We start from the raw sequence: 27,927 nt of genomic DNA on the forward strand, positions 1-27,927 counted from the left end.
CTCCACCCACCTATGTTCTAAGCTATGAGCCCAAGCAGTTTGTTTATTACTTAACCAATGAAATCAACAGATTGATATATGACACTCCCACATCAATTAAGTATCCATGTTGATTATCTGGGAACTTGTGTATAAAAAAAGAAAAGTCCACCTACAGCCAGCTTCTAAAAATCCTGCTGCACCAAGGGAGGAGATAGGGACTGGCTGTGAGAGCCACGAGGTGGAGGCATGTCCTGGTACCACTTGGGCCTTCATGGAAGGCATTTACAGAAGGATGGTTAAATTCTGTTTGGAACCCATGGCAGGAGAAGTAGGCAAATGCCATGCCTAATATCAGGCCATTCAATATTTTCTTAGGTTTATACCAAAAATTTTCCATCCATGAAGAAATCTCTAGGGCAGATAACAACCTCGGGGAGAAATCTAGGCTTTCTTTGTTTTGCTTTATTATATCTAAAGCAAAATATAGAATGTTCTGGGAAGACAGTAGAAAAAAATATACGGGAGATTGATGCAGAAATTATGATAGAAATGGAGGTTCAAAATTGGGGGAGCAAGAATAGGAGCCAGAAACTGTTTGGGAACAAGCTGTCTCATCCCAGGCTTACTGTCGCTTTCCCAGTGAGTTGGATACAATGGGCAGTGATAAAAAATAAATAAATAAAAATAAAAAGATTCATATATACCATAAACACTTTATATAACTGAAAACATAAATGTATACACATGTGCCAGTCTTTTGATGTGAGGCCAGAGCCTGCTCTCTGCATATGCACCCACTGATTCGAGTTACGCCTCTTCTGTCTTACATAAACCACATCCTTCATCTACCATCTCCAGTTCTGCTTTCTTTAAAGGGAGGGAGAACGTGAACACACTTGTTAAATAATCTGAATGCAGGAACTCCACATTTTTATAAGCACCCAGCCAACTGTTTTACTAGTATCCTGTCCCTACATCACCAGTAGCACGCCGTTCATAGCTAACAATTTAGCAAGCTTTGCAAAGCCCTCGGCTCAGTTTTCTGAGAAACCAGACAACTTTTTTTTTCACAGCACACCTAACTGAAGGCCTTTGCACAGACCACATCATTGTGCTGAAGCTGGCAATCTGGGTGGCTGGTATGGGGTGGTACTAGTTAATCCTAAGGTCAGTTAAGAAGCCAATCAAGGTTCCTTCAGATGCACAGGCAAAAGACAGGGATCCCAGAGTGTGGAATAATAACTTATAGCACCATTAATAAAAACCCAGAGACAGAAATTGGGGTTCAACCTGAAGGTCAGAAAGGCGAACAGCCAGCCACTGGCTCTTACCTCTACCTCGGTCCGAAATGGCCATCCTGCCTCTAAGAATCTCAGAATGAGACTGTGTGGGAGGTCTCCTCCCATCTTATATTCCTCTGTAGGGCTGGGTTTAAAGGCGTGTACTACTATTGCCCAGTTTCTGTGGCAAATTAGTGTGACTATTGGGAGTAAAGGTGTGGGTCACCACTGCCTGGTCTGTAAGGCTGACTAGTGTATTTAAATTGACTTTTGACTTAAGTTGAGCATGTACTCTGAACTTCAGGCAAACTTTGTTTATTAAAATACAAATGAAAAATCACCACAGTAACTGGCTTCCAACACATTGAATGCTGGTGTTCAAAAGATGGGTTTCTTCCCTGTGTGCTTCCTCTGCCCCCGCTATCTTTAGCACCTTAACCCTTGGGACTCTTGCCATTAGGGAGGAAAGAGAGACCTGGACATCAAGGCTCACAGAGGAGCTGTAGGAATTCCACAGCTGGTGTCTCGGCTTCTAGTGACTCCTAGACATCATGCTCCTTCTTGTCTCTTCTCATTCAGAATTTATAGCTAGAACTCTCTCTCCCTTGCCATGTTCACTCTGCACAGATCTTCGTCTCAGTTTCTCTTCCAGGAGCCTGGGACCAACACCCTTGCCTTTCCTACCATTTGCTCCCAGTAACCACACATAAAGCAAAAACAAAAACATGTGTTCCAGAAATGCCCATGGCCCCTAAGTCACTGTCATAGGTTAGGCCTGCTTTCCCCTAAATACTACCACTAACTCTCTTTTCCAGTACAAAATATTTCTTTAAATTTTTTGTGGTGGGGCACGCCTTTAATCTTAGTACTCATGAGGCAAAGGTAGGCAGATCTCTGCAAGTTCAAGGCCAGCTTGGTCTACAAAATAAGTTCTAGGCTTGCCAGGGTTACACAGAGAGACCCTATCTCAAAATAGAATTAAAGATAAAATTAAAAAAAGAAAAAAGAAGCAATATATGAATAAGTTTAAGCTTCTAAATTTATATATGCGTGTGCACAGACGTGCATGCATACGGGTTTGTACAAAAGCCAGAAAATGGCTTCAGGTCACTGGAGCCAGAACTACAGGCAGTCATGAACTACCACATGTGTGAATACTAGGAACTGAACTCCAGTCCTCTGCAAGAGCAGTGAGTGCTCCTAACTGCTAAGCCATCTTCCCAGCTTTCCCCGAAAAGTACTCTTTTAGTGGTCTTAGCAATTTAGCATGTTCTCTCCATATTCTTCAGTGAGATGCCTTCCAAATGGGCAGTCTCTCCCCAACAACTCTCCACTAGAGATTTAATATTTATTCAAAGCACAGATGATAGGGTGATGTAGAAATGGCCACTTACAGATGAGCCACCATTTGCTGAGGGCTTACTGTGATCAGGCACTGTGTTCGGTGTCCATAGACTTGGCATCACTCTGTTCTGTCCTCACTGTGTGCTCTCAGGCACCATACTTACTCCTTCTGACTTATTAATTTATGTGTGACATGGGAAGGCAGCTATGCTCACCACTATACTACCAATGTGCTCTGATGTGTGACATGGGCTCATTCCAACGGTGACACCATGACAGAGAGGACAAAACAGAATGATGCCTGAAGTCTCTGAACTCCTACCACAAAGCTGCTGTAAATATGCAAAACAAGTACAAAGATGCAGACACGCAGAGGCATGGCACATTTGAGACATCTCTGCACTTGGGTTGAAAGGTGCATACAGAGAGAAGTCAGATGTTTGGATCTGTGTCACCAGGCCTCAGAGGGCACTTAACCACAACATTAATTACATTGTTTTCAGAATGCCAGCCTAAAATGGAATTATTAATAAATTTCAAGGTTTTTTATTGATACACACAATGTCAATGATGTCCTTATCTAGCAATTATATTCAACCACAGACCATAGGAATTTGTTTATGGCATTCATCTAATTGTCCTAAAGTGATGTTTATCTGTTTCAGACAGCAAGGAAAAGAATTCGATGGGTAAAACACACTGTTCCTGAGCTGAGCAAAGGTGTTGCGGGGCATGATGGGAGACTGTGCTCTGCTCACTGCAAACAAACTCTTCCTGAGCTAAGCAAAGGTGTTGTGGGGCATGATGGGAGACTGTGCTCTGCTCACTGCAAAAGCATCTTCCACTATAAACTGGCAGAGTCTTTTTCCTTGTGCAGACACAAGTGTCTTTCTTGAAGTGGAGTTAGAGAGACAGAGCCCTCTGAAGGCATAAGATAGGTGAAGGAATCAACGAGACACTTGCTGGGAAGTTAAATAGTCCAAACTTACTTTCTTGGTACACTTCTTCACAGTGTTGATCAATTCCTGCATCACCAGGTCCACACTCTTCAAGGACGGCCCTTTCAGCTTTACTATCTGCTTTTTGACTATGGCCTCGAAAGCCATGTCTGGAGTAAACAGCCCTGTCCTGAACGTGAGAAAGAGAGCAGCAGATTAGATTTCAGCAGCTGAGCTGTAGCCAACAGCCCAAAAAACACATTTAAATTGACATTCGGCTTAAATCAGGCGTGGACTAGACCAAGTATAAAAGGTAAGTAGGTAGCTGAGGCTACAGACCAGGCATTAAAGTGCTTGCCTTGAAGCATGAAGACTTGAGTTTGATCCCCAGCACTCACACACAAAAAGACAGGACTGTGGTCCAAGCCTTTGACCCCAGAGGAGAGAAGACAAATACAGAAGGACCTCTGGGTCACTGTTCAGCCTTGGAAAGGTGAAGGCTGAGAAGAGATCCTGTTTCAAACACGAGATGGATGGTTCCTGGAGAATGACAGTTGAAGCTGACCTTTGCTCTTCATGTGCAGGTGCACACACTTACATGTGCACCTGTACAAAGCTGACCTTTGCTCTTCGTGTGCAGGTGCACACACTTACATGTGCACCTGTATGCCCCCATGACCACATACACACATGCACACACACACACACACACCACAGAGGCACAATAGAGAAACACAGAGAAAGAGCAAGAAACATGCCTATGTCCATAACAAAAAACATATATAATAAGTAGTTCTATATATCACACCTTTATAAAAACTTTTTTTGGTTGTTTTTTTTTTTTTGAGACAAGGTTTTTCCATGTAGCCTTGGTTGGCTTGGAACTCACTCTATAGACCAAGCTGACCTCCAACTCAGAGATCTTCCTGTCTCTGCCTCCCAAAGTCTGGGATTAAAGGCATACACCCAAAGAACAGTCCCTGGGTGGGTGCTATAACCCTGTCTTTAATAATCCTAAAACACAAGTTCGCATCTAACAGGGATGCCTGAGCACTGAGAAGAAGAGCAGCATTTCCCAGCATGTGCCAAGCTCTGGGCTCGATGCCCTGCACCACACACAAAACAGCCAAGCATGTTTTCATAACCTACAAAGTAATGTTAACTGTCATTTGTCTCAACTCATTGTTTCAAAACAACAGAAAGGAATGTAATCAGGCCTCCGTAACAGCATGTTCCCTGTCTGAATTTTTTCAGGGGGAAAAAAATAGTATGTGTCTGTACAGAACACTACAAACATTATTCTTGATATTACTTATCTAAAAATGCCACATAACAATGATTTTCACAATTTTCATATAGAACTAGATACTGTGAGTAATCCAGAGATGGCTTGATGCATAGGGAGGCTGCTGTGTGCGTGTTATATTCAAGAAGTGTGCTGTTTTACATGAGAATGTGCATCGGTGTGTTGGGTTGTCTCTGTCAGTAGATGACAAGGGTGATGGAATAAGTTCCATTACCATCCCTAAAGGATTTCAAAAGCAGCTCTCTTCTTCCATGTGAGCCTCCTTTTCATACAGGAAAGCAGTCTACTTTCTCCAGGAGGCTGTACTACAGAGACCTGGCTGGGTCTCAGCCCAAAGTCCTTGGGTGCTAAAGGAAGAGTGTGACTGTTGAAGAGCTGTCAATGTCACTTCGACGATGCACAATGCCTCGATGAGGAATTTATAAAAAACTAATAGCCAAATAGCAGGAATCTTCCTTTTGTCTGGAATGCATTCAAAGTTGATGTCATAATAATGCTTTTCTCCTGTGAAGCAGGAACTTGGGGAAGTGAATATAAGGATGGGGGGTTATGAGTGTTTCATAAACAATGGAAATTGGGGCTGAGGATGATTCAGTTGGTTAAGGACTTGCCATACCAGCATCAGGACCTTAATTCGATCCCAGTGTCTAAAATGTTAGGTGTGGTGTTGTGTGCCTCTAATCCCAGTATGGGGAACAGGTAGAGACAGGAGGGTCCCACTCAGAATCTGTTCCCAACATAATCTCATCCTGGCCCTGTGCCAGATGCTGAGCCACGACTGGACACCAACAGGAGGACCTGCTCCATCACTGAAGGTGATCCATGAACAAGGAGCCAACAACCTTAATGGGATTAGCTTACACTCAGGCCATTTCTATTTAACATGTGCCTGCAAATCCTATTTAGCTTATTATCCATGAAATCAAGAATTTTTAAAAACAATTTATAGCCTAGTTCTAGACTACATTGCTATGGAATGAATGCATATGTTTTCTCCAATATCCATGTGTTGAAACCCTTTATACTTGACGTCACCACATGTGGATGGTGGCATTGGGAAGAAACTAGGTCATCAGGGTGGGGCTCTCGTGAATGAGATTAGTGCCTAATGAAAGAGATCAGAGAGCTTTGTTCTCCTTCAACTACACAAAAGCGTATGGATTGGAAAGTATATGCATTGAGTATATAAACTGTAAAAGGTCCTCACCAGACCCCGCCAAGCTGAGAAACCTGATCATGTGCTGTCAGCCTCCAGAACTGAGAGACAAATTCTGTTGTTGATAAGCTAGCTACCCAGTCTGTGACGATTTGTCATATAAGCCTAAGAATACTAAAATATAAAATAACATGATAATCTTCCTCTGAAAAGGGGGGAATTCAGTTTCTAGCTCACTCCAACCCATATTCTGTTCATGTCTCTCTGAACCACACTGCCCACAACAGACAAGACGCAAAGCCCAAGCTACATGAAGACTGGGTACACACTTGCCATCTCTATGGCTTGACTCGCACTGCTCCTCCATCCTCAGCAACCTGCACTCTAACCTTTACCCTCAGGTTCCTCTCAGGTAAACATTACCCTGCACAAATTCCTCATATGCATGTATCCATGCTGCTGCATGAGTACTCAAACACATCCACACACACAACTTACACACACACACTCAGAGATGAGAAGACTCAGTTGTTATTGTGAAGAGTACACACCATTGATGTAGAAACTTGTTTTTTAATTATTATTTTAAAAAAAAACTTTCTCTAGCAATAGAGAAATATCGCTGAGTCAAAACCAGGATTTCCTCTTTCTGACTTCTGCTTCTCTAGTCCTCCTCTGTTCTGATGATGAAAAATGACTTGACCAGCCATTTGGAAATGCTCATTTTCCTTGGTACATTGAAGACAAGGAAATGGGAATCACTTGCCTGATACCATGTATGTTTTTGATTGCGTAGCTTATTTCTCTTCTCAATTCTTTCTCATTGAACTCCATCTGCAGATGCAAAATGAACCACAGTTATGAGACTTAATTCCTTTGGATAATATTATTGGATGGTATAGAATGAGGATAACTTGCCTTCATTATTAATAAATGGATATGCATGTCTTTTGCAAGCTCAACCCAGATGGTCAAAACATCTGTTTATATGGATTTCAAGGCCACATGGAACACTGGGGATTTCTGGGTTCAGTGGAGCAGAGATTTGGGCTCTATTATATATGAGGGGTGCTGTGCAGAAAGAATGCCTCCTGGACATAAACCCAGCCACTCATTTGAAACATGGAATTCCTTTTGGCTGAGTGTAGTAACGTGGCGTCCACGGGAGGATGCAAATATGAGAGCGTCTCCTGATGGGTGGCGGCAACACAGCTGTCCTTTCTCCCTGGCCATTTGAACCACCTGACTGTAAGGCTCCTTATAAAAGGAAATTAATAATACCTCATCAAGCCAACACAGGATGCATTGCCATATAAATATTTCCCAGAAGTCCCAGGTACTACAAATCTACTTGGAAGGAGGATCAAAGTGTCAGGGAGCTTAGTCCCAGAGCGCACATCCAGAGAACACCAGATTCAGCTTTGCCAGGGCTGTAGCCATTCCAGCCTCGCTCTGCCTGTTTCCCGCTTACACTCTCGGTCCCGGAGCAAAGCCTTGACATAAGTCTCTGTCATATGCTGTGGCTCCACAGCTCAGAGCCTTTACCATTCCTTCCTTTGTATCATGAACACTTCCACCCCTGCCCCTCCGGCTGCTGCTTAGCTAGCTACTCATTCTTCCAAAGGCAGCTCGGAAGTCTGGCTCTCTTGCACACTTGGGCTGGGATTCACATCCGTGGGTGGTGTTTCCATAGCACTCCATGCTGAAGTTTGCCACTTTACTTAGCACATTTTAATAAAACTATCTGTTTACCCACCGCCTTCCCACGCCAGTACACAAACATCCACACCCTCGTGTGCCGACAAGTGCCACGGTCCCTATGCCGCTGAGCTGCCTTGCTGAGCAATCAATGCCAGCAAGCCCACACAACTCTTGTTGCTTACCCCCACACTGACAGTCTCCCTCAGTTCCCTCGTCCTACGGGCACCATCACTTATCCAATGGCAAAAGCCAAAACTTGGGGAGTAATTTTGAATCTTCTGGTTTCTGTCTCTTGAATCAATCCAAGCCTATCAACCTAACCTCTAAAATCCCACAGTCATCTACTTCTCTCCGTTCTCTCTTGTTACATCATTTTCCCCAAGAAACAAAAAAAAAAAACTTTACATTCCAGACCTCCCTTGCACAAGAGTCCTTCCAAGATCATGCGCCTAACCATGTGTTTGTAATTTTGCTTTCTTCCTCTTTAAGGAACCCCTGATATTATAGAAGTTTCAGGAAGAAAAAATGAAAAGGTCCATCTACTTGTAGCTAGGCCCTACTCTTCCTTACCATTTCTATTGCTTACTCATTGGTGACCTGGGAGGCATAGTATTCTGTGGGGATCGTCAATCCAATTCAGTTACACACCCCTGTTGCTTTTCATTGTTAAATGTGAACCCCTCACTGCAACCAGAAAAGTCCTGGATGAACTGGAACTTTCTTTCCTCTCTAAATTCTTTCATCTTCCTCTCAGCTGGCTCTCTATCTGCTGTGTCTGCTCTTTGCTATTACACGTGTTCCCGTTCTGTGACTTCACCTGAGGACACATATTCTTCCCTGAGTCAGCCTCTCCTAGTGATTTTCATAACACTGACCTCCTAATGCTGTGTTGGTCATAGTCACATGCCCTTCGCTCAGAGAAAGCTGTTGAAACATCCCATGAAAAGGGACTTTCGCACCATGTTACCACAGCAACACTTGAAGTTTTCTTATGTGGTCTACTTTTTCATTTTCTGTATTTCCATACTAGACAAAGTTGGCCCTTCTCTATTTTGATCTCTGGAACTTTGGTACATAGGAGAATCTCAGAAATATTTTAAATCAGAAAACTGATAAATGTCATGGAAAACTCAAGCATCTTGAAGTAAACTATATGAACTGAAACCAGAAAAGACTATTTTGAGCACCATGGGTTTTATTCCAAGAACAATATTGGTCCTAGTACATCATATTACACCAGGAGAGCTGTGAAAGGGGATCTGGGAAAGACGCGGGGCAACAGGAGAGAGAACGTTGGCTACAAACCTTCACTATCTCAAAGGGAAAGCGTTCGTGGAAGATGCGATTGATCTTAGCACCGCCAGAGAGCTCTAATGTATCCACTTGATCCCCCGACCCTTCGATTCTCTTCTCAAAGTCCACAGCAAACTGCTGGACCATCCTAGAGTTGAGGAAGAGAAATAGACTTGAGTTAAAGTTAGCTAAAGTTCTGCGGCTCTCCTGTTTTTGACTGATTTTACTGAGGGCGGGTGTAGCTTAGACTCCTTTTCTGGTGTTCTTAGTGGCACCTACTGGTCAAGTTAAGAAGGCATTGCAAGAATACAAAGTTGCTGAGATTTATTTTAGACATTTTAACTAGTAAATATTTTAAATATCTTTCTCTTTAAGTGTGCTCTGTTCATTGTGGTTATAACATGAAATGGTATTTAAGGAACGCTTGAATTAAAAATTAATGTAATAAATCTTAGGTAGAATAGTCAAGGGAACCTCTACTCCTATGGCGTCACACTTCCCACTCACAGCTCCTGCCACTCAAACCCCAGCCAGGGCACTGGCTCCTTTTCTCCCTCCAAGTATAGACGCCTCAGTCTCTCTCCTCTTCTCTGAATTTACGCTGGGTGCTCTAAGGTTGATCAGAGCATCAAAGGCCATTATATATAATATTTCCAGACCTTCATGTAGCAACATTTCATAAATAAAGCTTGTCTAAAGATCAGAGAGTAAAACAGCCTCACTGGTCAGTCCTACAGACCAAGCAGTGGTAACACACACCTTTAATCCCAGTAGCCACACTAGGTGCTATAGAAACCGGGTGGTACATGCCTTTAATTTCAGTGATGCACACCTTTAATCTCAGAACAAGAGAGGATTATAAAATGGGAGGAGACAGTTCTCAAGGTCAGTCTCATTCTGAGATTCTTGGAGACAGGATCACCATTTCAGACTGAAGTAGTGGTAAGAGCCAGTAGCTGGCTGTTTGGCTTTTCTGACCTTCAGGTTGAACTCCAATTTCTCTCTCCGAGTTCTTATTAACGGTGAATCATTCAGCTACCATGACTCATGGGAATACCTTGTCCACATGTGCAACTGTGTGCTGGTCATGTATTTTTTCTTAGCTGTCTTGGATCAACACACCTAAAACCTGAACCTTTTAACTTCTTTTAGTCCTAAGCCTTCTGATTCCCATGCCTTGGCTCAGGCCTCAGTAACCCCCTTTTGGATACTAAAGCACCTCCAGATTTCCATCCTGATCATAGGATTCTCTCCAGGTCAGACGTCACAGTGCCACAGTCACACACACACACACACACACACCTGTTAGCACAGGCTCCTCTACAACTAGCTCTGGCTTGCTTTCCAGCAGGTTCCCACAGTTGGGGTGAACCTGTTATCTAGGACTATGCATGCTGTGGCCGTGGTTATTTTTGAGGCCTCTCTCCTGTTCACCCACATGCACCTTCCCATTCACACGCAAAGAATCTCCTGGCCAGTCCCCAAATGTACCATGCCCCTGTGTTTTTGTGCTCGTCCGGGGGTTTATTTGTAGCACTATTGACTCCATTCCTTCCTAACTTCCTTCTGGTCTCAAGGCCAGCTCCAGTAGTAACTCTTCTGAGAAAGCCCTCATGATGAGTGGTCCTCCGCTACCATCATCACCTACCACCACCCAGAGGATGGGGTCTCCTGCCTCTTCAGCCTGCTTCTAGAAAACACATTCACAGACCACACCACCACTGCTTCTTTCCTTGTCAGTCACTCCACTGAGGGCAAGGGCTTGCACTGGGCTTATCTCTGCACAAGCAATAAGCCTATAAGAGATGCTTAATAAATATTTGTGCCATGAAGTAGTTAATTGTCTTAGGCTAACTGGTTGGAATAAAAGAGAAAGGAAAAAAGGAAAATCTGTGGTAACTAGGTTTGTAAATTCTAATTCTGACACATTAGAACTACTACTTTCAAATTCAAAATCTAATGGAAAAATATTTTCTAAGCACCTGGCACTTGTGTCTTTTTATTGTCTTGGCTATAACAGGTTAAAGTAATTATAAATTATTTAGCCATACCCAAGTATCAGCTAATGTTTTTAATTGTGCTGTTAAACATCTGGAAGGTTGTGGTATATGTACTGAAATGCTAGGAATGTGTGCAAACTTCCATCTCCGTTGATCCTTCCCATACCCTCCTCTTTGGCGGTATTGAAATAAGCTGTCCCCAACTTCACTCTATTCTCTTACCCTCCCTCCTCCTAAACCTAACACACCCTGCTCACACTTCCTGGCCTTGAGCATTCACTCCCCTGGGAATTAGTACTTCTCATGTGTACCTGACTCCTCCTCTGGGCTCCAACATTCCCTCCTTCTGATACACAGAGTTGGTTAGAGTTTAACACAAATCATCATTCACACGCACGTCTTCATGACCCTCTACTAGAGAGCAAAGGTTCCCATCCATTGCTAACTCCATGGTGAGTGATGCAGAGCCCGGGTCTGGGGAGAGTACATGGAAGGGTGGCAGGAAGAGGGGATGAAGGAAAATGCTGGGAAAGGTGGGAGCACAAGAAGATGGATCAACAGTCTAGTCAACAACAACCTAATGGTGAAATATTCTGCAGTCAAGACCCATGACGTCACAGAGGCAAGGACCAGTCTTCACATCTAAGCTTCAGACAGATGTTGAGATAGTGCATGACCTAATATAAATATATTTCTTTTCTATGTAACTTGAAGAATTGTATGAGTTTAATCAAAGTCAAGAAGAAGCAAACAGACGTGGGAAGAGGTCTACTCATACTTTCTTCTTCTTCTTCTTTGGTATGGTATTATTTTTAAGTGAAATATTACCTGGTTCAAATAAGATGTCACTGAAACAATTTGAATATTTAACAATCTCTTCACTAAAATGACAAATTTAATCTTCTTTTGTGACCATCACTGCAGCAACAAGCACAAAAGTGGGTCCAATACCTTTGTGATGCCTTGCCTGATTCACAAGCAATATCTTCTAAACAAAGCAAAAAACACTGGATGCACTTCAAAGCACCCTCTCACATTTGAAGACAGATTGTGCCCCCCCCCCTCTTTCCAGCTGAGATAGTGGGACAATGCAAGATCTACGCCCGTCTGAACCGATGATGAAGTCCACATTGTAGGGGGACACCGCAGAAGCCATCAGCTCAGCAAAATAGCCCAAGTTTACAGGAAGAAATACATCCCTTACACTGAATGTATACAACAAGAAAACACTAATAATATCTGTGTCCATGTGAGCACTCACCCCAGAAGGTGATCACCAAGCTAAAACTGGACAACTATGGCAAAAAAAATTTGCTAGAGCAAAAAGTCAATTTTCACCCACCAAGCAGGGAAGAAATAAGGCAAATACAGGGAATAAACTATTGGAGTGTAGAGGGGTAAGAAGTGCTTATGCGCACAGGCACTGGAGAAGCCAGGAAAGTTAAACACACAGGCATGTCACTTCAAAGGAAGGAGACATTTGCCTGCCTTCCTCCCGGAATGCTGAGAAAGAATGTAGTTTACGACCTGGTGATCTTGTGCTATCTGTAGGGCCAGGCCTTACCAGAATCCCCCACAATATTATGTTTGTTTATCCCAGACTTTTCCCCTCTAAATCTTGCGCATTGCTTTTCGGTCCATAAAACCATCCTTGTGAGAGATGTCACGTGTGCTTTACATCAGTCTAAGTGACTTCTGTGTTATCTTAGGGCCAGGCCGATCCTTACTCCCAGAGGCATTATTTTACCTCCGACATTCTCCCTAGACCCTTATCATGAGCATTGTTCCTGAGTCATTAGAATCCATCTTTATGGAGCATACCATATGTACTTTGTAAAGGGTTTCAATGTAAACATGTCTTAAGCTTTATTGTACACTTGGGACTGAGCTAATTGTCATCACGAAACTCTTTCCAAAATTGTGCCGCGCTTAAATATGGCTAAAGTGAACCACCTGGTGTCAGACTCCAAAAGTCTGGCCCAGCACCAGCTAACTAAGTAGTGTTGAGTTAAGTTTTGTTCTTGTCTCTCCTCGCTGCTGGCTGTCAAGCATTCAGGGACCACCCCAACACACAGTGAAGAGGCAGGAAGAAAGGGATCTTACATACTGAAGACCGGGTAAATGAAAAAGAAACTAATTTTTCTTTGATGTGCAAGGAACAAAGGTGCTACAACACAGGCCATGGAAGTGATCTAGTTGGGAAATGTTTGCTACACAAGCAAGCAGATGGGAGTTCAGACTCGAGCACCCACATAAAAAGCCAGGCACAGTAACATGTGCTTGCAGTATGCTAGTGGAGGTGGGCGACATAGGAGGGTCTCTTGGGCTTGCCAGCCAGCCAGTCTAATGAAACTGGTAAGCTCTGAACTCTGTGAGATCCTGTCTCAAAGAAAAAAAAAAGTGAGGTGGAGAGCAATCAAAGAAGACACCCGATGTTGACCTCTGACCTACACTCACACACACATGCCCCCACATACATATACAATACACACAAATATAGATAAATAAATAGTAATATAGGAGGCATCAACTATCATTGTTGATAGGCAACTCAGGTGCACAGGGATACTAGATAGCAGTCTTCCAATTGACACAGACCTAGTGCCACTTGAAGCACAAGGGTGAGGAGACAGCGAGGTGACAGGGGGTCAAAGGAGAGATGAAAGGAGCAAGCATTCTCCAGCAACTCTGCTATCCTGCCCTACCAACCCAGGGAGACGATGGGGGAGGGGACCAGGAAGGAGTAAAAACTCTATGTGAGTTTGTGTGCTTGAAGTTTAAACAGCCATATTAAAATCATTACCGGAAAGGAAAAGGCAATTGAAATGTGGCCTTATTCTCTATGGTTTTTTAATTAAATATTTCATTCTCTTTCTATGAAAATATACATACAGGGAATCACATGAGAACTAGAAAAAGATAATAAAGTAGATCTACAGATTGAGTTATAAAATATAAATATGCTCATCTCTACTTACTTCTGAGGCTAAGGGAGGAGAAAACACACCCCCCCACCCCCGAATTATCACTGCTAGTTTTACCCCCTGACTGGATTCACGAGATGGACAATGGGTTAAGCTTATAATAACAGTAAAATCAATTAATGTTCCTTGAGTAAACGTGACTCAAGGGTCCCTGTATAACACACAGAGCCTCGTCTATGCTGCTCACTGCCTCCAGAAAACAACACAACAAACAGAAGGCAAAGCAAACAAGTTTCAAATGAACAAAGAAAGAGAGAGATGACCCACTGCAGCAGAGCTTTGGTCTTCCTCGTGGGGTCTTCTGGTTTGAAGTTTTTGTAGGCTTCTACTTCGTGTTCTATGGAGAGCAACTGTCCCTGCAGTTTGTTCCTGAAGTTGGGCAGGGTGTCTCGAATATGGTTGGTAAGTTGCTAAACAAAACACAGCAAAACCAGACATGTGTGTGAGAGTGAAGATCAGCTCGTGAGATAGACTTCCGCCTCCACCGTTGCTCTCGTCAGCACCCCCTTAGAACATCCATGCACATTTGAAATGGACAGCATCAGCGGACAGGAAGAAGCAATGTCCACACCTCTGTACTGTCTTTAGAGATGCTCAAAAGCCCTTCAGTTAATTACTCACTTGGGTTACCTTTTCATCCTACCACACCCTGCTAAAATATACCTGAAGTTAAGGGTGGGGCTGCCCTGCACCGCATTAGCACTGGATAATTTAGGATGCTGTTCATAGAAAGGCACATTTAAGACCTTTAATCCCAGCACTTAGAAGGCAGAGGCAGATGTTTCTCCAAGTTTGAGGCCAGCCTGGTCTGCAGAGCAAGTTCCAGGACAGCTGGGACTACACAGAAAAACCCTGTATCAAAAGACCAAAAAAAAAATAAAAAGAAAGAAAAGTACTAGAAAGGTTGCAATATGAGAGTCTCCGGCACTACCTGCTCTTTTCATTACCAAATGGATGAGCATCCTGGTGGCTCACAGGTGCTCAAAGGTGCTACAGGTGGCTGCCAGCTGTCAGCTTTCTCTGCGCTTTGGGTCTCAAGCAGGCCCCTTCACTGTCTTGCATCTCTCGGTGCCATCTAGCTCTGACTGAACACCACTCTATACCTTCAAAGAGTTGGCTTTAAAAGTTCCATGATTAAGCAAGGGACAGCTCTCTGCCACTGGCATCTCTACCCAGTCATTTGATTGGCAATGCCTCTGTAATCAGTTTGCACCTGAAACTCAGCAGGACAAATGTTCCAAGAGAATCTAATGGTGTGTGTTTAATTAAAGACAACGTGAGCAAGAAACACAAGTGTCCAGTTTTCTGTCATGTGTTCTTTCTACAATAAGGTTTTGAAAAGCTAAATTAAAAGAAACAAAGATTCTTGACCCAGTGAAGTAACATACTGGTAATAAAAAACAAAGAGGTAATAGAAACTTCAGAGCAACACGGGAAAAATGAAAACAAGGGAGAAAGAAAAATAAAGGAATACTAGCAAGAATAAATATATCAAGACTTAGTGAGTTGTTTTAACTTGTCCTTTTGTTTATTTTCACTTATTTGAATGGACGTAGGAATTCAGTTAACCCATGGGGTTATTTAATTGTCAATGATTCATGGCTCCATCACTCACTACTAAGAAATGTGAATTGTCTTGGTTCCTGGACAGGTACTTCTGTTGTGGCTATGGAAAAGGAAACAATCGAATGAAGAGAACTGTGTTCTCAATAGCAATGGTGCAGAAGACAAGGTCCTAAACACAAGAAGAATGGCAATCGCCTGATGCAGTGTGGGCTGTCAGAAAATAACAACACTTACTTCTGTTTGTGCTTCACAGACATCTCAATAGCAGAGCAACATTGTATTTCCTCTTGGCATTCTAAAACATGGTTCTCCTCTACTTCCTTAACCCTGGCTCTTCTAACTTATCCTAATCATTTTCAGGTGCCTTTCCCAACTCCTGTAACAATCCTTCTAATCAGACAGACAACATTGACATTTTCAACTATGAATCCTCTCCTACTTCTCAGCTCAGTTGAATGTTCTATCTTAAGGCATCTCGTTCTACCTGTGGATTTGGCAAATATCCAACCAACTGTTCTTGCTAACACATTATCTCCAAACAGAACTTCTTATCCACGCTGTAGGCATACATGCTTTACCATCTTCTGGATCTATAAATGACACCCAGTCTCAACACGCCCAAATGAACTACCCGGCAGCGACTGTTTGGCTCTGTGGTGGCCTCAAATGCCCACATGTTAAAAGCTTGGTCACCAACTTGTGCAAATATTGGAAGGTTTTTAGAACGTTGAGGATGCAGGGCTAGTGGGAAGAAGTTAGTTGCTGGAAGCTTGCCCTTGAAGGACACTGAGACTTTGGTCCCTTCTTTCCTTCCTGGACACCAGGAGGTGAGCAGCCATCTTTGCCATGAGCTCCCAGCGTGATGAGCTGTGTGGCCACAGGTTCATCACAATAGAATGAAGTGGCCATGGACTAACATCTCTGAAACCACGAGCAAAAATAGATCTCTTTTCCTTGTAAATTATTATTTTATCATATCAGTGAAAGCCAATATACATACTCATCTTCTCCTACAGGTCACCAACATCCTGACAGTCTGGGAACTTGGAAGTTAACCTAGTTACTCATCAATGGTTCTACATCACCCATCATAAGCTCCTTGGGTCACTGAGTTCTCAATTCTCCTCATCATTTCTCAAATCTACTAGCCCTATAAAGACCAAGATTCCATATTTTTTCACTTTATTCTTAACTGATTTCTGCAATTTTAGTCCTAACTGGTCTACAATTAATCTTCCTACCTATGGCTTACATTTCCTTTAAACTCTCCAATATGGCCTGTTCCTTGCCTTTACCAGGAGTCTCTTGAAGACTCTCTCACCTCAAGATAACAGCAAAATTCTTTATTTCCACTTGTGCACATGAGAGGCCCTGGCCGTGGTCTGCCTTTCCAACTTTATCTCTCACTGCCCACACTCCCTTCTCCATGTTTTCCAGCCACAATGATATTCCTCTCAGTCCCTCAAAAATGCCACGCCATTTTCTATCTCACCCATCCCAGTTATCCCGAGGAGCCACAGCATACATCAAACCACGGCTGAAGTTATCCTGATCTCTCACAGAGAGAATACATGTGACACAGCAGAGAGCAATTATACAGGAAAGGAAAGATCTTCAGAACAAAATCTAATCAGTTTCCATTCAACGTGAATCCAATTATGTCCTAACTTGGTGATCATCTGTACCTAAATGGCTAATCATGTCCTTCTGGCTTTCTCTTATTCAAAACCTACTTTATTTCTAACTTATATGTCCAATTACATTATTGAATTTCACCTAGGATACTTTTTAATCTTTTTATAATTTCCTTAAGAGAATATAGTGTTGAAAACAGTAACCTAGAAAGTGTTATTAACACTGGCTACATTGGTAGAATATTGTGGTTCTTGCATGACTGACTTGTGCTGCTCTTTAAAATTTATTGATGTCTTAAGTGATGCAGCCAAATGCTGCCTCGTGGCTTCTAAATGCTCATTTGCCCTTAATTAAAAGGCAGAAATTTATGGTGGTCAGATAACATCACTTAAATGTATATTGCTAATCTTTATTTTCTAAAATTAAGTTGTTTTGCTCATGTGCTTCATGTATAGTATCAGCTCTTTTTACCATGACAACCTCCACTGATTCCTTCAAAGGACCACATCAGGACACTTGTGACTACCTGACTCATTGGCACATTAAGGATATAGAGAAGAGTTTATATAGAAACTATTAGGGCATTTGTGACAGAAGCTACTTGCCATATAAAGTCAAACTAGTGGAAACTCAAGAAGGAAGCCTGTATCCAATGACCACCCATGCCTGCCACACTTTTCAACTCTAATATGGAAAAAAGCTATGTAAGAAAGTCTACTGAGAACTTATGGGACGGTGTATGTGATTCATGGGAGAGGGCAGACTGAATGCCAGATCCAGTGCTATTTATTGTGAGTGAGTGTGTTATCTAGAAAAGGTGTTTTAGATTAGTGGAAATCAATAATTACTTCATCAAGATTTATTTTTTCAATATTTTAAATTAAGAAGCTAATAAAGATGTAACAAAAACCATAAAAAAAGTTAATGGAAAATCTAACCTAACCATCACAGCTTGGCATTTGAAACAAATCTACCTTGTCAGAGCTGCAGAAGTTTAGCTTAAGATACAATGTATTGTGAGTGAGTGCATGCTCACACATGTCTCCTGTTTGCTGTTCCTAAATCACTAAGTTTTTTTTCTTTGAATACTGTCAACAATATTGAGGTGAATTCAATCCAATGAAAAAGGCAATTGTGTGGGTCTAAATAGTGACTTTTAAAATTATCAAAAATAGAGTGTCTTGTCTGGGAAAAATAAATTTTATAATAAGAAATGTTAATTCTAGTAATCTACACATTTTATAATTGTACGTACTGCTTGAAAGAATAATTTTACCTGATTGAGGACCTTCTGGAGGTGGGGTGTCCCCATACGATCAGCAATATGTCTATAAGCCGGGTGAGAAAGAAAAAATTTCCTTTCTGCCAACATGGCCGCCTTAATGTCCTTCTTTCCATCTATGTCCTTCTGGCTTCTGTTGACCACTCCCACGTAGCCTGAAACGAAACACAAACCTATGGGACTTGGCACAATTTCTGTCATTTATTCTAGAGAAACTTCAAGGCTCTCTAACAGATAAAATTAATTTTAAGGCCCGAAGACTGAGCCCCCTTACAGCATGCCATCCAAGACCTTGCTAGTCAGTAAATGCCACTGATTTGGCTATTGATAAATTGTTGAAATCAACAGAATAATACCCCTCAGCTTTTAAAGATTTATAAACTTTAAGAAACTATATCTCAACAACTGTATCGTATAACAGGTAAGTAAATATCTGACTTAAAACAGATCGCTGTATATTTGTGTAGCCTGTGATGAATATTTATAACCTTGCTGCAAGCTCCTTCCTTTCCCTGTTTTCCTATTCCTGTTATTTTAAGAAATAGTTCTCCTTTTGAAATATTCTTTAACACAACACTTGGGAACATTGTGCCATTCCATATAAAGTATAGTTAATAATAAATCGCTCCCTTCTAATGGAGGAAGCAGTAAAGCCAAGCCTCCCTGTGGCTTGCCAGCCATTTCTCTGCCATATTATAAAAAGCAGGCCTTAGAAACCACAGTACATTACCCCTGCGAAGAGGCAGCAGTTTGTTCTCCAGGACGTCCCTGGCATCCGTTCCTTCATCCATGAGATCCAGCTTTGTGATCACGCCAATGGTCCTCAGACCTGTATCATAAACAAACACAGCTGTCAACTACACAGTTTGCAAAACAACAACAACCAAAACTAACTAAGTCAAAGGGCATAAATATCTCAACACTAAATGGAAGGCTCATATTCCAGGCCCTTCTCCTGTTTCTCTCTTGATTCCTTTGCTTCTAGCTTACTGTCACACCAGTCTGGTGATTATCGATGGAATGCGAAGATGGATTATACACCTACTTATCCATGGGATAATTTTCCATCCAAGAGAGGAAATCAGGTACATCACAACAATACTTCTAAATACAGCCACGTGTCACTTAACCACAGGGACATTCTCTGAGAAATGTGCTATGTGTAGAATTCTATGCAATCAAGCATCCCAGAGTATGTTTATATAAAGTAAGTAGCACAGGGCAGTGTCTCAATAGGGCCTCCTGATGGAAACAAGAGATACAGTCAACATGAGATGCCTGAGCCTGCAGCCAGCCTAAGACAGAATAGGGTTCTATGGTCGACATGTATGTATACACATGTGTAGGGGTGTGAATGTTCATGTTGTACTTGCATGTGGACATCCAAAACAACCTCAGATGCTGCTCCTCAGACACCACTGACTCTTCCCTTTTTTCTTGACCCATAAGCTCTCTTGTTGGTCTAGAACTAACTAAGAAAGCTAAGCTAGTCGGTCAGCAGGTCCCAGGAATCCATCCATCTCTGCTTTCCAGGCACTGGGATTGCAAGCATGCAACACTACGCCCAACATTTTGCATGGGAGTTCTGGAGCTCAAACTCAGGAACTATGAGGCAAGGCAAGCACTCTACCATCTCGGCTGTAACCCAGCCCCTTGACACTTCTCATGAGGAGAAAGAGAAATCAAATATCTCTTAATAAATAAATCAGTAAGACAGTCATATATATCATGACAAAGCTTCATGCACATACATAATTGAATATGTGACACCCTCGTGCACTGTGAGAGGAATGGACACGTTCACAGCAGCATCACCACAAACACAAGGAAGGAATGTCACCATAGCGTTGAGAAGGCTTGGCATTACTGGGCCTAGGAATTTTTAAGTTCCATAATGAGACCACCACCACATATATATACGCAGCTCACCATGAATGGAAATGTTGCTATATAGCATTGTAACTGTATGAGTTAAACACAGCAAAGATAACGAAAAAGGTAGAAAGCTTCATTATTTTTATTAATATCCTTGAAGAAAAAGAAGCCTTTGGATTCATGAAGAATCAAACACACAGAAACACTGAGACAAAGCAGAGATGAAAACCTAAGTAGAAAGGTAGGAAGATGAAGTTGATGAATCATTCCAGAAAACAATAGAAAAACGCCTTTAAAAATCAGATAAACGACTGCAAAGATACAATGTCTGAACAATTGGTGACCCACAGAGAAAAGCCCATGCAGAAATATTCAGGAGTTAAGAAGAGCCTATTCAAGACAGCGTTCCCACAGTGAAAGATATGAAATTATAAGTTGAATGAACTCAGCAAGTGCCAGCTCGAAGTGAAAACATATGCAATTTGTCATGTCAGTGTAAGATTTCAAACCACCAGAAACAGAATGTTCCAAAAATTCTGCCAGATGAGTCTAAAAAGGAAGCCGCATGAAGACGGTTGGGAGGCCTGGCCATCTCGGCGTTTCCAGAAGCAAACTGGAAACCCAAAAGCAACAGAGAAATTGTTTCAAACTTCTGAAGGAAAAATTTGTAATTTAAGTAAATATAAAATAATTCCTTTTGACTTTTTCAAACACCTTCAGTGTAACTTTTCCCTCTTCTGTCCCCCTCCTTGTGTTTACAATCAATTCCCCGTGTGTGTGCAAGTGCCTGTAGGTATGAGAAAGTGGTGTGAGGGCTTTTAGGTTGAATAAAAATTCAGAAATGTCAATATCAGGAAGAAGCAGTATAACTACATTATATAGAGGCAGGGAGGCAAATACCAAATGCAACAGCTTACAAGGTTTAGGGACCAGGAAGGATGGAATCAAAGATTTTATCAAAACAGGAGCAGTGTCTTTTACCATTACCAACTCTCTCTCTCCTCTCTCTCTCTCTCTCTCTCTCTCTCTCTCTCTCTCTCTCTCTCTCTCTCTTTCTCTCTTTCTCTCACACACACACACACATTGACTGATATATACATATAGAGAGAGAGGGGGAAGAAGGGAGGGAGGGAGGGAGAGACAGAGATAGAGATAGAGAGAGATCTTAAATGTGTATGTGAATATGCCTTTAAGGAATATAAATGTATAATTTTAATTTTAAAAGCTGGCTAAAAAAGCATCTCTTTCCTACTTCTGTATTTCTGAAAGAGGCAGCCAAGTCTTCAGTTCATAAGATGGTGTACCAAAAATGGGGAGGAGAAGAGGCCTATTTTTTTTTCTTCACATTTTGTTCCACAAATAGGGGGCTTAAAATAATCAATGAATGAACTCCTGCTGGCAGAATCAAGACCTGCATTGACGGATCTCAAAAAGCCATTGTCAGACAAGATTTCAAAGGCTTTTGAGGCGGGCCCCTGGGAATTTAAAGACCTGCATAAAGCAGAACACATTGTTGATCCCTGATCCTGAGCCAGTCTCATTAAGAACTCAAAACGAAAACCATATGAGATGGGTGCTATTATTTTCCCAATTATACAGGTTGAGGAAAAGTGAGAGGGAAAATATTCTTGCCTAAGGGTCACAGCTTCGACACGTGGAGCTAGAGTTTGATGGCGCTGAATCCAACAACCTCATTCCATTTTCAACCACATTAATTTTCTTCACCCCAATTCTTAGATTCTATAAGCAATTAGCTGTGTTATTTGACAGCTTAGTCATAACAACTAGTCCCACTCGTCTATAGAGCTACAAGTCAGAAGTCTGGAGATGGGAGTGATTTCCAGATTTTAAAGAGTTATCTTTAGTGACAAAGGAAGAGCAAGTTACAGGTTAAGACACTCCTGACCCTCTTGGTAAAAATATAAGTTCAGAGATGATAAAATTTTTACTTTTGTGTTTCTGCTGTGCTTTTTCTCCAATAAAGAACAGGCACTGTTGCTGAGAACCAACGAGTTCTGGGAACAACCTTGGGAAGATACAGACACTTTAAAAATATGATGCTTATGTAGACAGGAAGCTAAGCGCACTGACTTAGAAACGAGCCTCTCAGCCCTTCTCAGCTCTGGGGTGTTCATTTCTTCATCAGTAGGAAACTGCACCTGCCAATTGGGCAGCCACACACCACAGCACCCTGCTGCCCAGGGGTAGTTATGCAACACTCCTTGCAACTCTCAAAGACAGACTTTCTGAAGTTGTGGCGTCATTCCGCCTCATCACAAAAGGGAGAAGACAGCGACTCTGGAACCTAAACCAGAGTAGCAGGAGTCTACCAGCACATAAAATATCAACCAACGGCTACAACCAGCTAGAACCCATCAGGCATCTGTCAGGTGGAAGATCACAGTGAAAGATGCACCAAAATCTTTTGGCAAGACAGGTAAAGAAAAAATAATCCAATTTTACAAAAGTAGAAACTTAGAACTGGAAACCTCCTTGGCAATCAGTCTTAGGTAGGGAAACCTAGTTTGTGCTTCCAAAAGGCGATCTTTGGGGCATTAAAGGGAATGTTACAATTATCCAAGGACAATAGGTGTGGCTTCCCAACTGATGCTGTTACAGATGCTCAGTGTCGAGGCAGGAAAAGCTAAACCCTGCTAGACAGACTTCAGTGTGAAAACCATGAGAGTTAAGAGCAAGACATGTTGTGTACACATGTGTGTGCGCATGCATGTGTGTTTGCGGTGCACGCATGCATGTTGCTTCCGGGAGCTCAGGGCAGTTCTTACATAAGAACCACCTGTGATGGTGAGAGGGGAGGGACAACCAGTTTGAAGTCTGCGGAGCAGCCACTCCTATTAACATGGCGTCATCCTTTCTTCTCGGTTTGCAGTCATCAACTACCCTGAAAAGGGCAGCTTAAGGAAGGATGTGTTTCTGGGCTCACAATTCAACGTACAGGTTATCATGATGGGGGATTTAAGGCAGTAGGATCTTGAAGCAGCTGTCACATCCAACAGTCATGGGTACATGACATGCTTGTATCCACTCAATTCTGCCATTTGATACGGTCCAGAATCTCTAAGGAAAGCCCCACCCACAATCAAGACAGGGCTTCCCACACCAGTAGACATAACCAAGGTAGTCCCCTACAGGTATATCTAGAGGCCCATCTCCCAGATGATTCTAGATCTTATCCAGTTGATAGATAACACATTATAACCATCACACATAGTGTGCCCCCAGGAGAAGCTGTCAATAGGGACCTAATCCTCAGAAGACTTTGCAGGGCCAAACAAATTGATTGAAGGAAAATATTCAATTCTAGCCTGCCCTGGCCACCTCTACTCACCTAAGAGGGTGGGACAAAGGCTATGAAACACTTACAAACTCCAGAAGCATGGGCTGACTGAAATACTGTGACTGAATCACTGGCTATAGTAGAATATTTTCTCTCATTCTCTCCATTATCCAATGCATTATGGAAGGCTTATTTATCAAAGTTCCTACACACAGTAGCATATCTTATCAAGGACAAGGCGTACTAAAAGACAAGAGGCACAACAAACATCAGAACCAGACCCGGATATGGCAGAGATGCTCAACTTAACAGACTTGGAACTATTTTAAAATGAGATTCCTATCCTAAGGACTGCAATGAACGGTGCACACACCTGCAAGAACAAATGGGCTGAAAAGGGCAAGTGCTGGAAAAAAAAAGACTCCAGAAGCAATGCCAAAGGTAAAAAGCACTGCAGCCAGGTAGTGGTGGTTCACACCTTTAATCCCAGCACTCAGGAGGCAGAGGAAGCTGGGTCTCTGAGTTCAAGGCCAGCCTGGTCTATGGAGTGAGTTCCAGGACAGCCAGGGCTGCACAGAAAAATCCTGTTTTGAAAATTAGAAAAAAAACATTGTAATAGAAATGAAATAAAAATTCATGTTACTCATAGCAAAATCCAGTGTTGCTTAAAGGTAGACTCAGATTAGCTGCACATATTGCTAACCCTAGAGCATCCACTCTAAAGGTAAAATACAACAGAGATGCTAAGAAAGCAAAGAAAATGAATAATATAAAATGCTCAATTAGAAACAAAAAGGGAAGAAAAGAAAAAGACAAAATAGGAAAAAAAAACAAGGACAAGGAGACATTAATTTCAAGGTAGCTATTAATTCAGTGACATCAGTAATCACATTAAATATCAATAGCTTAACTGCACCAACTAAAAGATAGAGGTTATTAAACCAGACCAGAAGATAGGCTAGGTATCGTGGTACAAGTGGAAAACAAATCAACAAACAAAAACAACACTCTCAAAACAGAGAAATTTGTATCCACACCAGTCCCATTCCTTACCAAAGTCTACAGCTTGACTGATTCTGAACTTCAGTTAAACTCAGTTGTAATATACCTCCTGCCTAGCTCCTGGCCGTTCAGCTTATTATTAAACTAGTCGCAGTGATACATCTTCACACAGTGTGAAGGACGATTCCACAACATCCGCACTTTTGTTCGGCACAGGGCCGCTAGTCTTCCTCTCCTTATCTTCACAATGCCACTTGCTTCAGCTTCGCTTCTCCTTGCCTTCTTCATCAACTCTATGTACCCTTCAAATGTTATGTCAGCCCTACCCACAGCCCTTAATCAGACACCCACAAACACGATTCAGGGCTCATTCTCTCTGCCTTCAAAATTCTCAGATACACTGAAATCACAGTTCTAAAACAACAAGGGTCTATTGTGCCATACATGACCTACACATAATATGTGTATATGAAGCCATCCGTACAGGTGGCTAACAGTGGGGATTTAGTTTATGAGCCAAATTAATTAATGAAAATGCAAAGTTGCCTGTTTTTATTAGGATCATACAGAAGTTGAAACACAGTTTCTAGAGAAGTTCCATGATAACTTTCTCCCATGATACCTAGATTTACTGTCAATACACAGTGATTTATTATGAGGACGCTGCCATTTCTTCTGTTTATGTGTGCTACTAGACTGCAAGTTGTGTGATTCTTTTCATCAAATTAAGAAGTGGAACCAAACCGAGCCCAGACAGCATTATCAGTTGCTAGGAAAGCAATCTGGAACACAGTGCATAATGATACAATAACAGTAAATATGGTCATTATAGAAGTAATATAAAAAATATACACAGCAAGATTAAAAACATACTTTTTAAATTCGATGTACTTCAGTTAATTCATGGTGTAGGGTTAGGTGGGGTTGGGATGAAATAAATGTAGTTCTTTATTTGGTAATGGTTATAGAGCATTTTATTTTCCAAAGCAATTAAACCATAACAAATAGGAAGAGCTTAATCTAATTTTTCTATAGGTTTTTCATGAGTTTTATTTTCTCATTACTTCTAACTCTGCTGAAAACATTTTTCATTTTCAAAGTCATCAGTTGGCATTTTTTGTGTTCCTTAGTAAAATGTTAAGTACACAGTATAAAATATTAAGAATTTATGATAGCAGTAGAGATTCTGTCTTGTTCCAGTTTGCTAGGATAGCCCAGAGACAAACCAAGTATTTGGAAATTGTAATGTCTGTGAAAGAAGGAAAAATAAATAAGAAAAGAGGAAAGGGAAGAGAGAAAGAACAGAGAACAGAAAGAATTAGCTCAAAAACAAGAAAATCTGTGTACAACGTGTTTCTTTCAGAGATGTTATACTACCAAACAGAACTGAGACATGAAAAAGAAAAATGATCTACGTGTTCCTAAACCTCCTGCTGTGTGTCAGCTGAACATACTTCCTTCTTTTCCACTGGCATGGGGATAAACTAAATTTCCAAGTCTCATTTATAAATGAGTAGCAATGTGCCTTATGTTGTTCCCGTGGTTACAATGGAGCTAAAAGGATTTAGACAGAACTGGCAAATGTCACGTTTAGAGTCAGTCTCTATGTTGGTTCCCACAACTTTTCCTAAATATTATTTTGCCTTTGTCTTGCTAAACAGACTCAGAATGGGTTACTAAGTCTCTAAGGGTGGCAAGATGGAAGGAGCTTGGATATCTGGATGACACCATGAAGAAAAACCTGTCTAGGATGGCGGCACTTATGCCCGAGTCTACTTTTTACTGTACGTTGATAGGTATGGTGGATCTTTGAAGAGGAGAGTGGCCATAAAGAACACCTAACATGGGAAGGTTACCCAGCAGAGAAACAAACACTGCAGGTCAGTTAGAAATCTCATCTCCGTTCTGAAATGATTGTAAGCCATGTACATGTGGTAACTTGTACTATAGGGAAGATCCGGAGTGCTCATTTGTCTTGATTGTTCCTTGCCAGCTAAAACAAAGAATTTCAAAAAGATACTCATGCAAGAAACTCATCATTTGTTCATACAAAAAACTTATCATTTGTAAATAGAAGCAAAAGATTTAAATAAATCTATAAATTTGTGTCCGTTGGTCCTTTAAAAGCTTACAAGTTCTTAAGAGTCAAAAGGTAGAAAATAAAAGTCAATATTAAGAATTTTCCATTTAATTTCTGCCTCAAACTATACAAGAATAGTGTGTGTGTGCATGTGTGTGTGTGTGTGTGTGTGTGTGTGTGTGTGTGTGTGTAGTGGTCATATCTATGGTGTGCATGTTCTGGTGTACATGCACATGTACTGAGGCTGTATCTCGCACTTGAACCCAGAATTAGCTGATTCAGCTAATCTAGCTAGCCAGCCTTCTCCAAGTATCTCCTGTATCTACCCTCCTCCCATTGTTGGCATTATGGGCAGGCTATCACACCTACTGAACATTTACATGGGTACCAAAGGCCTTATCTCCGGTCCTCAAGCCATAAAGTTCATGGCTTGAGCTGCATCTCTCCAGCCTTAGACACACGACTCTTTCCTAAACTCTAGGAAACTGAACATGCATTAATATGAAAACCACTTCAGACCTTGAGCAATGTATTTCACAGGACTGTGATAGTGAGAAAAGAAAAACGAGATAAATTTTTACAACCATTTTCTGCTTGGTGGTTCAATCCAGACTCTGAGTAGAAGGATACCATCCAAGGAGACATCGTTAGTCATGCTTAATTCAGAAGACACAGACTAGCGTTTAAGGACTCTGAGACAGTAGACTTTGCGGAATAATTCACCAGATAAGAAGGAGCCAAGAAGAGAAAAAGCTCAAGAAATTTTCATGGCAGTTTTTCAAGTCTCTGGAAACAGTGTTATATGTTAAGGTAAAACTTCTTTTAGCCGGCAGGCAAAAGGAAACGTCTAGGACACTCTAAGCCAAATAACTCCCAGAGCTTTTATAAGAATGGGAATCATTTAAAATCCTAGCAGCAAACACAGAGAGACCTATGGATGGTGAGATGCTAGAGACACTAGATGGGAAACTCTACTGCAGACCAACCCTTTGAAAACATGAAAAACGCACATAAAAAATCCAACTGATCTTTATGCAATGTAGTTACTTTCTAATACAAAGCCCAGCACACTTTTAGCACAATTCTTAGATAAGGGAGCCACCTTAGGGTGGTCAAGAGACTTGAACCTAGAGTGGCTCCCAGGAGCCCAAGGCGATGTCCCCAGTTAGTTCCTTGGGCAGCTGAGGATAGGGAACCTGTAATGA

At 41.7% G+C, this 27,927-nt stretch overlaps 1 protein-coding gene across 5 annotated transcripts in view; it reads right to left on the minus strand.

Moving 5' to 3' along the window:
- Positions 1 to 27,927, minus strand: part of Dnm3 (dynamin 3) — a 495,066-nt gene that overhangs the window by 310,327 nt on the left and 156,812 nt on the right. For all 5 annotated transcript variants that reach the window (XM_005363963.2, XM_005363962.2, XM_026787594.1 and 2 more), the window contains exons 5-10: positions 19,198 to 19,296; positions 18,462 to 18,622; positions 14,252 to 14,394; positions 9,013 to 9,148; positions 6,773 to 6,840; positions 3,596 to 3,734 (exon numbers count right to left, since the gene is read on the minus strand). In XM_005363963.2, the coding sequence (XP_005364020.1) occupies positions 3,596 to 3,734; positions 6,773 to 6,840; positions 9,013 to 9,148; positions 14,252 to 14,394; positions 18,462 to 18,622; positions 19,198 to 19,296 (746 nt within the window). The remainder of the gene's footprint in view (positions 1 to 3,595; positions 3,735 to 6,772; positions 6,841 to 9,012; positions 9,149 to 14,251; positions 14,395 to 18,461; positions 18,623 to 19,197; positions 19,297 to 27,927) is intronic.

Source organism: Microtus ochrogaster (assembly GCF_000317375.1).
Source record: "Microtus ochrogaster isolate Prairie Vole_2 chromosome 6 unlocalized genomic scaffold, MicOch1.0 chr6_random_2, whole genome shotgun sequence".
NCBI lineage: Eukaryota > Metazoa > Chordata > Mammalia > Rodentia > Cricetidae > Microtus > Microtus ochrogaster.